The sequence below is a fragment of the Artemia sp. Qi Xiang Cuo genome, unplaced genomic scaffold (genome assembly GCF_049724085.1).
Source record: "Artemia sp. Qi Xiang Cuo unplaced genomic scaffold, ASM4972408v1 HiC_scaffold_3025, whole genome shotgun sequence".
NCBI lineage: Eukaryota > Metazoa > Arthropoda > Branchiopoda > Anostraca > Artemiidae > Artemia > Artemia sp. Qi Xiang Cuo.
In genome coordinates this window covers 829,044-842,734 of record NW_028300420.1, presented here as the reverse complement: position 1 = coordinate 842,734, position 13,691 = coordinate 829,044, and the positions used below count along the sequence as shown (strand labels likewise).

Here is a 13,691-nt window from a genome sequence, read left to right as displayed (position 1 = left end):
GATTTTAGCTTTGCAGTTTTCTTCCTGCAATAATATATATGCTAGTACTTCTTTCGTGGCTACTACTCAACTTGGTTTGAATAGATGAAGAGTCGTTCCTAGGGTTGGTGGTGCCCGGAGGAAAAGTAATTACAGCGCCCCCTTCCGAGTCAAATATATACAAAAAGCCAAATTAAAGTTAAAAAACCGATGAATGTGCCCCCCCCCCCCCAGCCACGCCCCCTAGGCACGGTGCTCAGGAAAGCTGCCCCGGTTACTCCCCCCCTTTGAATGGCTCTAAATAGATGAAAGTTATATTTATTGACAGTTTCTCCGAAATACAACCGCTTTATTAAGTTTGATGTGAAAGAGAATCGTCAAAAGGTTGAACACAAGGGTCTTCCTAGGTAACAAAGTGGAAAAGAAAATAACGTAGCCCGATTGTGGGAGAAAGCCAAAATTAAGCATTTTATTCCTTTCATGAAATGTCTAAAGCAGTAATGATTCAACTAACTAAACGATCAAATTCAAAAGTTGTTTGCTGCTAAAACTTGGCGAGCATAGCTGAAAAATTTGGGCTGTACATTGAGTGCAAAGCCCCCATCTGGTGTGGAAAAAAGTGCCATGCAAGGAGCTCAATAGAAATAAGTAAAAAGTAACTAAAGAATACTTCATTGGACTTTACAATCCCTGCTATTGGCGCTGATTTCCGTTTCGTGGCCAGGGAGTGAAAGCGGGGTTGGGGGCCAGCCATCCTGTGCTTTTGCACTCCCTTCCTGTTAACCTTCCCCAGATTTCTTCAGGTACCCATTTAAAGCTGGGTCGACTCTGGATGAGCTTTCACAGTCACACCATTGACTCATGTTCCAAACCAAATAACCAGCGATATCGCGACTCAAAACTGTTTTCCCAGCGGACAAAGGGTTTCAAGCCTAGCAAGCTAAACACGCGACTAGGACGGCTCCAATAGAAATAACAACTCCACAATATATAAGGAATTTAACCTGAAACTAAATTCCAGCAAGGAGAGTGAGCGATTTCCAAAAACTAGGCATTGAAAGAACTGACTCGTTAAAGAGGAAACTTGACACCACATTCAAATATGATAATAATAGTCTACCGGTAAAAAAAAAATCTATACCATATTACTGGCAAAAGCCTGCACAATAAAAGCATTCTTCTGAAACAACAGGGATTGTCAAAAATTACAGATGGTGCTATAGAAGAAAAAATATTTTTTGTAATAGCTCATGCAAACGGTAACATGGCGATTCCTTCCTTAGAAATGGAGTGTTATGCTTATGCAAGCAATACTTCCCAAACGCTTATGCTTCCCAAGAGCTTATGTAAGAAATTTTTACAAGCAGATGCTCTGGAAGTCCTTCTTCACAACAAAGCTTCTTGGTTGCAAGATTAAGTACATGACTTTTGGCACTGGTAGTAATTTTCTTAGGAAAAATAGAGGAGTCGAAACAAAGTCCATGGAGAATCACTCCTATCGATGAAGTTTTCCTCAGGGTATATGATTGCCTTTTGAAGCTTTTCCTGACTATTCCTGCATAAACCTTTTTGAGGGGAAGGCAGATCCGGCATGCATGGGGGGAGGGGGTTTCCCCCCCCCCCAATTTCTTTGGCCACTCGCTAAAAAAATAAGTCAGTAAAATCGTGGCGTGAAGCTCCAAGATTTCTCCGACACCACCGAAATTTTTTATTAGGTTAAATAAAGACCACAAAAATACTGATATATCATCTCTCAATTTTACCAACTCATGCTGAGATTTTACGGATAGTGCCACAATTTTTCATTCGATTAAATAAAGTGTATGAAAATACTGACATGACATATATCAAAATCTCAATCTTGGTTAGTAAATGCAGCGGTTTTACCGACTCATGCAGTGATTTTAGGGATTTTACGGAGCTCTGTGGCGTCCTTACAGCCATAATGATCAGTTTGGACGATTCAGTCCATGATAACTCTTCTTTTCTGGAGCCAGCGCACCGAAGTCTACTGGGCCAAATGGACATCACCTATGAAACCCTTCCCGAAGTCACGATGGTATTCTCGAAGAAAACCCTAGATCCTACGGAACTCCTGTAGAGCTATTGGCCAGGACTGAGATTGAAAGCTATAAAGTTAATTGATCGCACTATCTTTGAGACCCTATTCCGTGACATTTATGCAGTTAAACTGATATTCCAGACTCTCTGGCAAGTTTGCCAGTCACCAACTTTGGCCATGGTGGAAAGAAGTTTCAGCAAACTGAAACTGGTCGTGACACGTTTACGTACAACGGTGAAAGATGGCTGTTTCGGTCCCCTCGTCTTGATGTGTTTTCAGACTGCCAAACCAAGACTGGAGTTTTGTAGTTATATTTTCTTCATTCTGTGTTTTATCCGTATATTTTAATTGAAAATGGCAATTTCTCACTTCTGAGTTTTGTTTGTATATAAATAATATCATCACTTTCTTCCTCTTATATTACCCCTTTCTCCACTAGATCACCAACTAGTTGTACACATGCTTCTTATGAGAAACTGAATTAAGCGGCTTTTCTTCTTCAAGCTATACGATTCTTTAGGCTGAAGTGTGCTCTCAAGTTTCGCATTTGAAACGGACATTAAGCTAATTATTGTTAAAAAAAAATGACCAGCCAGTCGGGAAAATCCCTCGCCCAAAAACCCTTTTAACTAGCAACAGCCTTGGGGGAAGATAATGAGGACAGGCAATGAAGGTAATGAGGACATAGGCTGCTGTCTTTTACAATATTTGACAGATTTATTTTATTCTAGTATTCTTCGAAATTTCAACTTTTCTTCCAACAGTGATCTAGATTAGTACTTCCTTCAGAGCAGATAGTTACTTTCAATAGGAATTGTCAAAAATTATAGATGATGCTATAGAAGACAAAACTTTTTTTTAGTAGTTCACGCAAACCGTAACACCGACGATTCCCCCCTTAGAAATAGAATTTTATGAAGCTTCCCAAAAGCTTATGTAAGTAATTTTACAAGCTGGTGCTCTGGAAGTCCTTCTTAGCAATAAAGCTTCTTCATTACAAATTTTACTACATAGCTTATGGCACAGGTATTAAATTTCCAAAGAAAAATAGAGGAGCTGAAACAGAGTGCAGGGCAAATCCCTCCTACCGATAGACTGTTCCCAGAACATACGATCGCCTTTTGAACTTTTCGAGGGGAAGTCAATAAGATCAGGCAATGAAGGTGATGGGGAAGATAATTAGGATATATGCTGCTGTCTTTTACAATATTTGACAGATTTATTCTATTATCCTCTGAAAGTTCTACTTTTCTTCCGACAGTGTGGCCTTTCAGGTACTTTCAATAGGGGTTGTAAAAACTTATAGATGGTGCTTTAGAAGACAAAATAGCTTTTATGTAGTTCATGCAAAAGGTAACATTGGCGATTCCATCCTTAGAAATATCATCTTATGTAGAGCTTTTGCAAATAAAAGCTTCTTTTAATAATTCTTAAAACTTCGGAAATCCTTCTTCCCAATAAAGCTTCTTCATTGCAAGACTTACTACATAACTTATGGCACGAGTATTAAATTCACTAAGAAAAACAGACGAGCTGAAACAGAGTCTACGGGGAATCGCTCCTACCGATAGACTGCTCCCCAGGGCATATGACTGTCTTTTGAGGCTTTTTCACAACTATTCCAGCCTATACCTTTTGAGGGGAAGGTAATGAGTACAGACAAGTAGCTCACATCAATCCAACTTTAGCCTAGACCGCACTGAATATTTTATATTCTTTTGGTTTAATGTATATATTTTTACAATACCAGCGATATATTTTAGTTTGTATATTTCAAAGTTTTCTTACATTAGTTGTCTCTTAGAGTGGTAACTTTTTAACCTCAGTTTTTTAAACTTAAAAGTTTGTTTTTCAGAGTGAATGAGGAATCATAGTTGTAGATAACCTTTACGTGGTGTAAAAGATAATGTCTAGACCCTTCCCCCCGATACTTCTTCAAGAAAACATTATAATTTACATCAAGAGATGAGACCAACTTTAAATGGAAACCAAATATATATATATATATATATATATATATATATATATATATATATATATATATATATATATATATATATATATATATATATATATATATATATATATATATATATATATATATATATATATATGTATATAAAGTAGTTTATGTTCAAAATAAACAACATTCATTCTAAACATAGACTTATTGAACCTCATTGGCGTTCCAGAAATAACATTACAAATAAATATTAGTAAAAAATATAAGTATTGCTCATGGTAAAAACTCATGGTTAATATATGGTAAATATATATATTTAAATATATATATAAATATATATATGGTAAATATATATATATATATATATATATATATATATATATATATATATATATATATATATATATATATATATATATATATATATATATATATATATAGGTTCTATTTGAATGTATGTATATGAGGGTAAGGACTGAGCCTCCCTCCCTCTCCCAATATTTTCGTTTATATTTAATATGATATACCTATTTTTGTCAGACTCCCTCCACCTAATAGTATTAGCCTGCTCTATGCTTGAAGATCTCGCGGTCCTGAAAGAAGAACAGAAGGTCTGGCATATTTACGTTTGGAAATATGTCCGAGCTTTTGGAGACTTCATTCCTCTGTTATTTTACCCTGCATTTAGAGGCTTCTCTAGGATCTAGGATCCCTAGAAGGGATTTCTCAAGGATCGACTGGTGTAAAAGCATAAAATTCGACCTTGACCAGGCTAGAATCTCTCCCCAACTAGTCAATAGTATTTCTTAAGATGCCTTACAATATTTATAATATCAACGAACGAATCAAAGTATTAATTAAGTAAGGTAGCAAGAACCATACAACTTTTCAAGATTGTCATAGTGGTCATTTTACAGCAAGTAAAGAGTAACCAGAATTGATAGAAACAAAGAGACTAAAATTGAGAGGCAATAGTAGCACAAAAATACTACAAACTAGATATTTGTAAAATAATATATGCGTCATATGAATCTAATTGTTTCACTAATGTTAAATATGTGAAACTTGTCATACTTAAAGCTACTTATCAAAATTATTAGCACAACAAATTTTTTATTTTTAGTTTTTGGAAAAGAAGAAAGTATTCGTAACATTTGCGAAATTACCAAATCAAATTGAAGATGTATGACTCCCTCCCCCCCCCTCCCCACATAAAAATTAAAGAAAGTCTCCATATTGTATCAGCAAAAATACAGGAAATTTGGGATGTTTCTTTGAGAAGGATAACCATTGATAGATTGAATCGTAGTACGGGAGCCGTTGGGTATATAACCTCCCCTCAAAAGCAATTCCTAGAATCGTATGATGTTTTCTAATTTTTAGTGTTTTTCTTGAATTCTCCTGTCGGAAAATTTCCGAGGGGAATTTTTTTCTTGAAATATTCAGCCCATTCCAGAATAAGTTTATCTGTAAGTTTAGCCGCAGGTGAGGATTAATTTTTTCCCTCCAAGGGTGATTGTTTTGAAACATTACTGGTATAGTATAAAAAAAGGCTCATTTGAACTGAAAGTTTGGGCCCTAATACCTTTTAATAGAAACAAAAGAGATTGAACCAGTAGCAAGATGCTCCGTCATTTAATGCTGCAAAGCAGCAAAATTGTTCTAATCAGAATCCTGAATAAAATCAAGTGAAAATCCTGAGACAGCCATTCAAATTAAAACAATCTGAAACGCTTGCTTTTCTGTTTTTCATTTTGTGAAGATCATATTAAACCATGTGGACCTACGTTGTATTATACCGTAGTTTGTTTGGATTTGCGTAGTGTTTTTATCATCACACTGAAATTTCTTTTGAGCTTGTACGTACTAAACAGCAGTTATATTTTTTCTCCTTTTTTGCTTTTGTTGCAAAGTGTTGTCATTTTTTTGCATGTCATGGTGTTGTAGTCTACTTTTTTTTCTTTTTTTTTGTTGATGAGGATTCCGGACGGGAAGCTGAATATTCGGTATTTCATTGGTGAATTGAAAATTTTCACTTTTCTAATTGCAATTTAAATCCGCTATTACGCATTTCCATTCATTCTAACTATAAATAATAGATACTAAATCTAAAGATCACAGAGCGTAAGTCTTTCAGTGGCAGAATACGTGGAAATTATATTTCAAAACACCTTTGATCTAAGGTATATGTTCCGTCTCTTTCGCGTGTTGTACATGCTTGTGACCATGTGTTTTAACCGGAGGATAACCCATTTCACCCGACATAGAAAATCCAGAGAGGGAGGGGGGCGTGGAGGCTCCGCCCCCAAGAGTTTAATGGAACCCTCATTCGGTTTTTTCTTTTTTTACTCTTTTTTAAAAATTAGATTGTCAATTTTGTCAATTATTGGTGCTCTTGTCAAATTTCCTCCCCACCCCCAAGGTTTTGCTCTATATCTGCCCTTGTTACCTGATATACTAAACAAGCTGGATAGGTAAGTTTTGGACCAGAATAGTAGTGGCTTCAGGGTAAGAACAAACCCTAAATCAAGGACCTTCGCACAAGAACTAGCACATCTTGTTGCCAAAGACTGTTTTTATTGTATGTTCAGAGAATGCACAAGTCAGAATTTTTTTTTTTCCTCCAAGGTTTGCATGGATAAATCTAGTTGCTACATTAAAGCACTGTCTTTCATTTCCTTGCTTAGCCATTACTGAATTAGATACTTTAAGATACCTTAGTTTAATTTTAGATATCTTAGTTTAATATTAACTCAAAACACTTTGGGAAATGTTATGCGAATAGAAATCACCACCAAAATCAATATTTAACATTGTTCCTGCTAATTTACTTTGATTCTGTTATAACTTTTTTTTGGTTAGATGACACTGTACAATGCCTACAGACAGGAGCGAATCTACAGCATTTTCATTAGCGGGGGGGGGGGGGCAATAGGGGTCAAGATTAGGAAATTCAAGTAGCATGATATATATAATAGATTTTTCTCCACATTATTGGAGGGGCAAATTCCCCCCCCCTGCCCCTCCCAAACGACGCCCCTGCCTACAGAAAAATCCCATGAAGAATAATCCAACTATGTGGCTTTGCTTACTTTACTGCTACAGTTGACTGCGGACGTGTCTTGTTCCAGTGAGCGATCAAAAGTGACAAAGCTTAAAAACTTGGTTTTAGGTTTGATCCCAGGTTCAAATAAATAATTTTACGTACTTCAGTATAAAATAAAATAGCTAATTACCATATATTACCTACAGCCGAGTTATTTTGTGGTTTATTGTAGTCTTATGCGGTTTAATTTGACATAAACTTCATCAATAATGAGATGAAGAGAAAATATGGTTAAAACTAAATGAAAAGAGCCTAATACACCCTATAAATTCAGTCTTATCAATGATTTGAGTACCAAGTCATATCACACGCCTGCAGGTTGGTCCCTGAAACCCAGTTTTAGGTGGGATGTTTAGAAGGTAGGGATTGACGGGATATGAAAAGAAAACGTCACATATACCTACGTACAAATGCTTAGATTTGGTAGATTACCGTGATTATTATGGAACCCTGAGATCTGTTATTAGTTATGAAAAGTAAAGAGGCAGAAACAAAACTAATCAAATAAATTGTGCTTTAGTGTAGGGTTCTTTGACCATCTTTGTTCTCCTAGTAAAGATGTGGCAAAGTTAAGCTTCTAGTCTAAATAAGCCAAAGGTTTCGACAGGAGCTTTAAACGTCAAATTGACATTTAAAGATATATAAACCTAATTTAACACAATCAACGTAAAAATTTCAGGGGCTTAAAGTTATACTCAACATGAATCGAGACAATTTTTTTTTACGGCAAAGATGCTGCGCCATGTCTATAACTCAATGTACCTTCATGAATTCACGAGCTAAATGCCATTTGATGGCCTTAGCTGAAGGGCAGCAGCAGTTTTTATGTTCCAGTTTTAGTTTAAACCAAAATGCCATTTGATGCCTTAGCTGAAGGGTGGCAGCAGTTTTTGTGTTCCATTTGCAATTTGGAGTCAAATACCATTTGATTTTTCAGCTTAGGGGGTGGCAACGGTTCTTGTGTTCCGATTGCAATTTTGAACCAAATGCCATTTGATGACTTAGCAGAAGGGAGGAAGCAACTTTTGTGGTCCATTTACAATTTGGAGCTCAATGCAATTAGATGACTTCAAACGTTTATTCAATTTTTCATGCCAACTAAGCTCTTTGACCATGTTTAAGCTCAAATATGGCAGATAAAGAAGTACACTCAAATATTTAAAAGAATGCAAAAATTATGCTCAGGTAAAAGATTAGCTATAAGAACCAAATGCAATGCAACAATTTTATTTGGCTGCAAAAAATGGCACAAACATACAGCCTCTGTCAAACATATATCCAAAGCAAATGACAACTTGACAGCCCAGAAGACACAACAGAATATTTCAAATTTTTGAAATAATTCTTAGAGAGATTCAGTATTGCTTGCAGAAGTTTGTCTTTCAGCTTTCCTTGTTCAAAATAATTTATTGTATTCAATGATAGACAAGCTCGAGTTTCTCATAATTTAAATGCCTTATAGACCTGTTATGCAGACTCTAAAGATCGGAAAAAAATAGGCGTCAAATATTGTCAGGAAATGTTAAGGTCCCTAGTATTAATCAAAGCTAGTAAAAACTCATAATGATTATGAATGATGGAACTACAGATGTGGTGACATGAAAACAGCTGGCAATTTGTCAAGTTGTCATGTGTGTTATGTTTTCAAATAATTTATTCGAGATCGTGGCTGATCTGCTAAAAATTGTTGACTGTCTTGATGGCAGTGCTGCTTCGATCTTTTCAAAACTTGGTCAGGTCGAATGTGATCTTAAGCTTCCCCAGAAGAATTTGAATAACAAAAAAAAAAATCTTTGTGTTGTTTTTGTTTGACGCTTGGGAGATTATTTGACTTTGTTTCTACTCATTTTCGGTTCAATGCAGCTCTTTACTTTTCTTTGAAAAACATGTTTTGTGGACAATGTTTTTAAATTAATTCCTTGAAAGCTCCACCTTAATAGGCCTACTCTTAGCTTACATATTAGCAATAATTGTAGTAGCATTAGTAACAGTATGTGCATAGCACCCTAGGCTCCTTTAACATCCCCTTAACACACGCTTAGAATTTCAACTTAATACCATCAACCCTTCCTGAAGCATTTCTGATACGTCCTCTTGACAACCTGTGTGGGCATAGTGTGTTTCGATTTACTTTCATACACTAAAATGAAAATTCAAAATAGGGATAAAATCCTTTTTAATAGACAGTGCATAGAAATTCACAAAAATACCAGATATTTCGGTCACATATACAGTGACCGTCATCAGTAATAAAACTTTATTTTACTTTATTTTACTTAAACCCTACTTTGAACTTTTATTTTATCATCATGGAAAGGCAGTGTGGTCTCCGAAATTATCTACTTTCATTCAGTTTCAATATTTCCCAAATTTTTTAGTTGCAGCAGTAGTAGTACCAGCAGTAATAGCAGTAGCAAAAAAATTAATAGTAGTACCCTTAGCTAACAAATAAACGTTCAAATGGAGATAAGTCCATTTATTAGACAGTGAAAACAGATACACAATCTGGATATTTTGACCACATATACAGTGATGTTCATCAGTAGAAACACTGCTGATGACGACCGCTGTATTTGTGGTCGAAATATCCAGGCTTTTGTGGGTTTCTGCTGATGACCGTTGTATATGTGGTCGAAATATCTAGACTTTTGTATCTGTTTTCACTGTCTAAGAAATGGACTTATTCACATTTGAACGTTTATTTATTCGTTATAGAAAGGCAGTGGGGTCTTGGAAAGAAGAAATAAAAAACCAATTGAAGGTTTTATGTCGAAAAAAACAAACAAACAAAACAGCCCCAGCTTTAGTGGCAGAAGTAGTAATAATAGTAGCAGTAGTAACAGTGTCTATAGAAGCAGTAGCACTGGGGTGTAAATATTTTCTTTTGGCTACTTTAACATCTTCCACAACACGCCCTGCTGGTTTCAACTTCACACGCCAAACTGTTCCTAAGATGTTGCTGTTACGCCCTTTTGAAAACTTACATACAGACGGCGTGTTCTGATTTAGTTCACTTTCCCCCCTAAAAATTCCATGAAATTTGCACCTTCATACCCTTCAGCATAATTTTAGTAGTAGTTTCAGTTGCAGTACTGGTATTACTAGTAGAAACATTAATAGTAACAGCGGTAGTACTAGTAGCTGCAGAAGTATTAACGTGCCTTTTGGTGAATTGAACATCCTTCTCATCAAGTCCTGGATGTTGCAACCTAATACAATTAGCCATAGCTATTTTGACATTGCTGACATGTCCTTTCGATAGCCTGTGTATTCGTATACTTCTTCAAGTTTTTATTTTAATGCTCTTAGCCTTACAAGTAGTTGCAATAAAAGTAATAGTAGTAGTAGTAAATGTAGCAGTGATAGTAGAATTAGTAGTAGCGTGAACATATTCACTATTGGTCGGATCATGTTCCCCTTTAAGCATTCTCTGAAAGTTCCGACTTAATACCCGAATCAATTCTTGAGATACGCTCTTTTGACAATGGGTATGCACATAGTATCTTATGATTTATTTCAAATTTCTCTTCAATACTGTAAATGGAGTAGTGAAGTCGTAGTGGGAGCTGTAGTAGTGGTAGTAGTTGTAGTAGTAGTGGTAGCATGAAAACATTGCCTTTTTGATCACCCCCCTTATCATTTTCTGAAAGTTCCAAATTAATATAATCAGTCGTTCCTGTGTTATACCCCTTTGACAATCTGTACACACATAACATGTTTTGATTTAGTTCAACACTCCCCTCGACATTCTCTGAAAGGCTCACCTGAATACACGTCCTCTCCTTGAAAAGTAAATTACAAACAGGGATAGCTATCTCAATTACACATATTGTGTGTAAATAACGAACAAATTACCTGAGTTACAGAACCCCTGACGACTGTAGGGAGATTGACATCCCCAAAGACATAATTACTGGACCTTTCAACAATTCTGAACAAAATAGCTCTCTTAAAATTTTGATCGAATGCGTTTTGGGAAAGGATTGACTTAGAAGGGGGAGGGGTTGGTTGCCCTCCATTCCTTTTGACTCCTAAAAAGGGCACTGATACTTCCGACTTCCAATCAGTTGAGCTTCATCCGAAGTTTATACGACCACCTGTTCCATACAAGCCCTATATGCCCCGGGGCATAACTTACGACCCTGGGCTCTGGGGTGTTGTTTCCACCATAGAGGCATTGTTTTATGCTCTTTGAACTATTGCGAACAAAATGGTTATTTCACAGTTTCGATCATATGCTTTTGGAGAGAAGAGGGCTCCAGAGGGGAGGGGGCTCTTGCTGTTCATTATGTTTCTTTTTTGCACAGTATGTTGTTTTTTTTAAGTGGGGAAGAAAGCCTAAGAGAATAAATTTTATTCCTCTTTAGGTAAGGTTTTATTTTAACTTCAGACTCAATTTTGAAAGTTTTTACTCTTAGGGGAGACTTGCCCCCCTGCAGTGCTTTATATGCTACCTTTGACGTCTGAAACCTACTTCCAAGTCTCATAAAATAGCATTATAAGAAGAACTACAACTTGAAGTGCTTTCAGCCACTGTCAGAACATTTGAAAATTGATTTTTGGGAAGACAGTTATCAGATTCGTTGCCTTAAAAAAAAATTAATCAAAACTTCAATTGCTTCGATACACAGATGGATCACCTTTCGCTCGTCTTGATTTTCTTAAAATACACTCAAAGTTTAATTATTCAAACGTAATATAAAACAGATGAGACATTTCTCAATTGTGTCTAAAAAAAAGCTGCCAAAATTTTAGCTTACCTCTTTCCTTAAGAGATTCATTCCATAACCTTGGTAACGTTTGGTATAAAAAGTTTCCTCTTCTTCTGTAAAATCCAAGCGATGAATCAGATGATTCATTAGATCCGTAGGAAATGTAATTCTCTTCAAATTCATCATGAAAAGTTTTTTGTTGGTTCAGTTGCTTAATGTCTCCCGGTTGTAAATCCCAATATGGACTTTCTAAAACTTTCCCGGCTGAAACATTTTTCCTAAGGTGTGGGTATTTTTGGGTGTTGTTTTTCTCACTAATATCCGAATAATCACAAAATATTTTCTCTGAACTGCAGCTATATTTAGAAAGACGTCTATTATCATTTACTGTTTCTAATTTCACATTGCGTAAATCTAAGGAACGCCGCTTTTTCTGCTGATGTTCTAATGCTAAATGATATGGCGGAGGTCCTTGTATGGAGTCAAGCAAGCTGGGGCCATGTTTATCCTCTTTTGGCTCTGCAAACGTAACTTGAGGCCTTCTTGCACTGTTCCATGCACTAAGCTTATGTTTATATCCTTTACTAGTCCCATTTATGTACTCAAACTTGGCTCTGTGTGTTTCATTTGGGAGTGGTAAAGGAACGCCCGGCTCAAATCTTTCAGCATTGGCAGTCTTCCGATCACAAGACCATCCGCGAATCGGCTTTCTGGTAATAGATGTTGACTGAATTTCACTATTATCGGACTTCGAGAAAAACTTCTGCATATCACTTCCTTTAGTAATCACTCTTCCTCGCCGCAGACTTGTTGCTCTCCTCTTAAATCCACCATCACTATCATCACTTTCATCATAGCGGCTTTTATTTCTAGTGTTTTCAGTTTTTGAACTTTCCCTTTGATTTACTTGTTTCATACTGAAAACCGAGTTCGCAAATATCAGACTTCTCATATTTGTAACTTCTCAAGAAACGATGTGAATTAATTTGGTTTCGAGGCAGATCAAAGGTTATATTATGAGGTCGAGGATGATCTCGTATCCGGGACTTATTAATTGTAATTTTTAAATTATTGAGAATTATTTTTAGGTACAAGTCTATTAACTTAAATAACTCGCAGCATGTGGACAATCTGTATGTTTTTTTTTTATTTTTTTTATCAAATATCAAGCACATTAAGTCCATGGGTAGAATGTTTATCAGCTCCCTTTTAGACTTAAACTAAAGATCTTTCAAGCAAATAATAATAACATAATATATGGAAATCGTACCCATAGTGAATCTACTCTATTTTCAAGCTCAAATCATTAAAATTGTCATTTAAGGCTTAACAATCAAGCATTATATTTTTATTTTTGAACCCCCTCTAATCAGCATTGGTATGAAGTGAGCAGAATTAGTTCGGCTGCACCGCTAACACTATTTTTTAGATGTAATAAAACCACAGTAAAACAGAGGGACTACTTGCAAAAATCTTGTGACTCAAACATTTTTGTTTTTATACTGGCGACAAATGTCACTAAGGGGCATTAAAGAACAAATCAGGTTTTAAAACAAGGAAGGGTTATTTAGCTTCCTCTTTTCACATATGTTTACGGAAATATTCTGATTAGCTTACAAAAATATGGCACAAATGTAAGCAAACAAAATTAAAGCAATCTTTTTACCGTTGAACGTAGAAGATTAGTCAATCTTTGATAGAACCAAATAATCGTTTATCTTACCCCTAAGTAGCCATACGTTGAGCTGACAAGTTTGGGTTTGTTTCTAAAGAGTGGTAAGTCCCTTTGCATCTTTTTCCCAAAGAGGTTTGGTTTGTTTCTAAAATCTGTTTTATTCGAGCTCTCCTACTCTAAGCAGTTTGCACCTC

The 13,691-nt window shown here is 35.9% G+C and overlaps 1 protein-coding gene across 1 annotated transcript in view; it reads right to left on the bottom strand.

Annotated features, from left to right (window-relative positions):
* Positions 1 to 12,912, bottom strand: part of LOC148938686 (uncharacterized) — a 117,236-nt gene extending 104,324 nt beyond the window's left edge. Inside the window, exon 1 of the mRNA XM_089107613.1 lies at positions 11,871 to 12,912. Within this exon, the coding sequence (XP_088963739.1) occupies positions 11,871 to 12,774 (904 nt within the window). The 5' untranslated portion in view covers positions 12,775 to 12,912. The remainder of the gene's footprint in view (positions 1 to 11,870) is intronic.
* Positions 12,913 to 13,691: the final 779 nt, after the last annotated feature.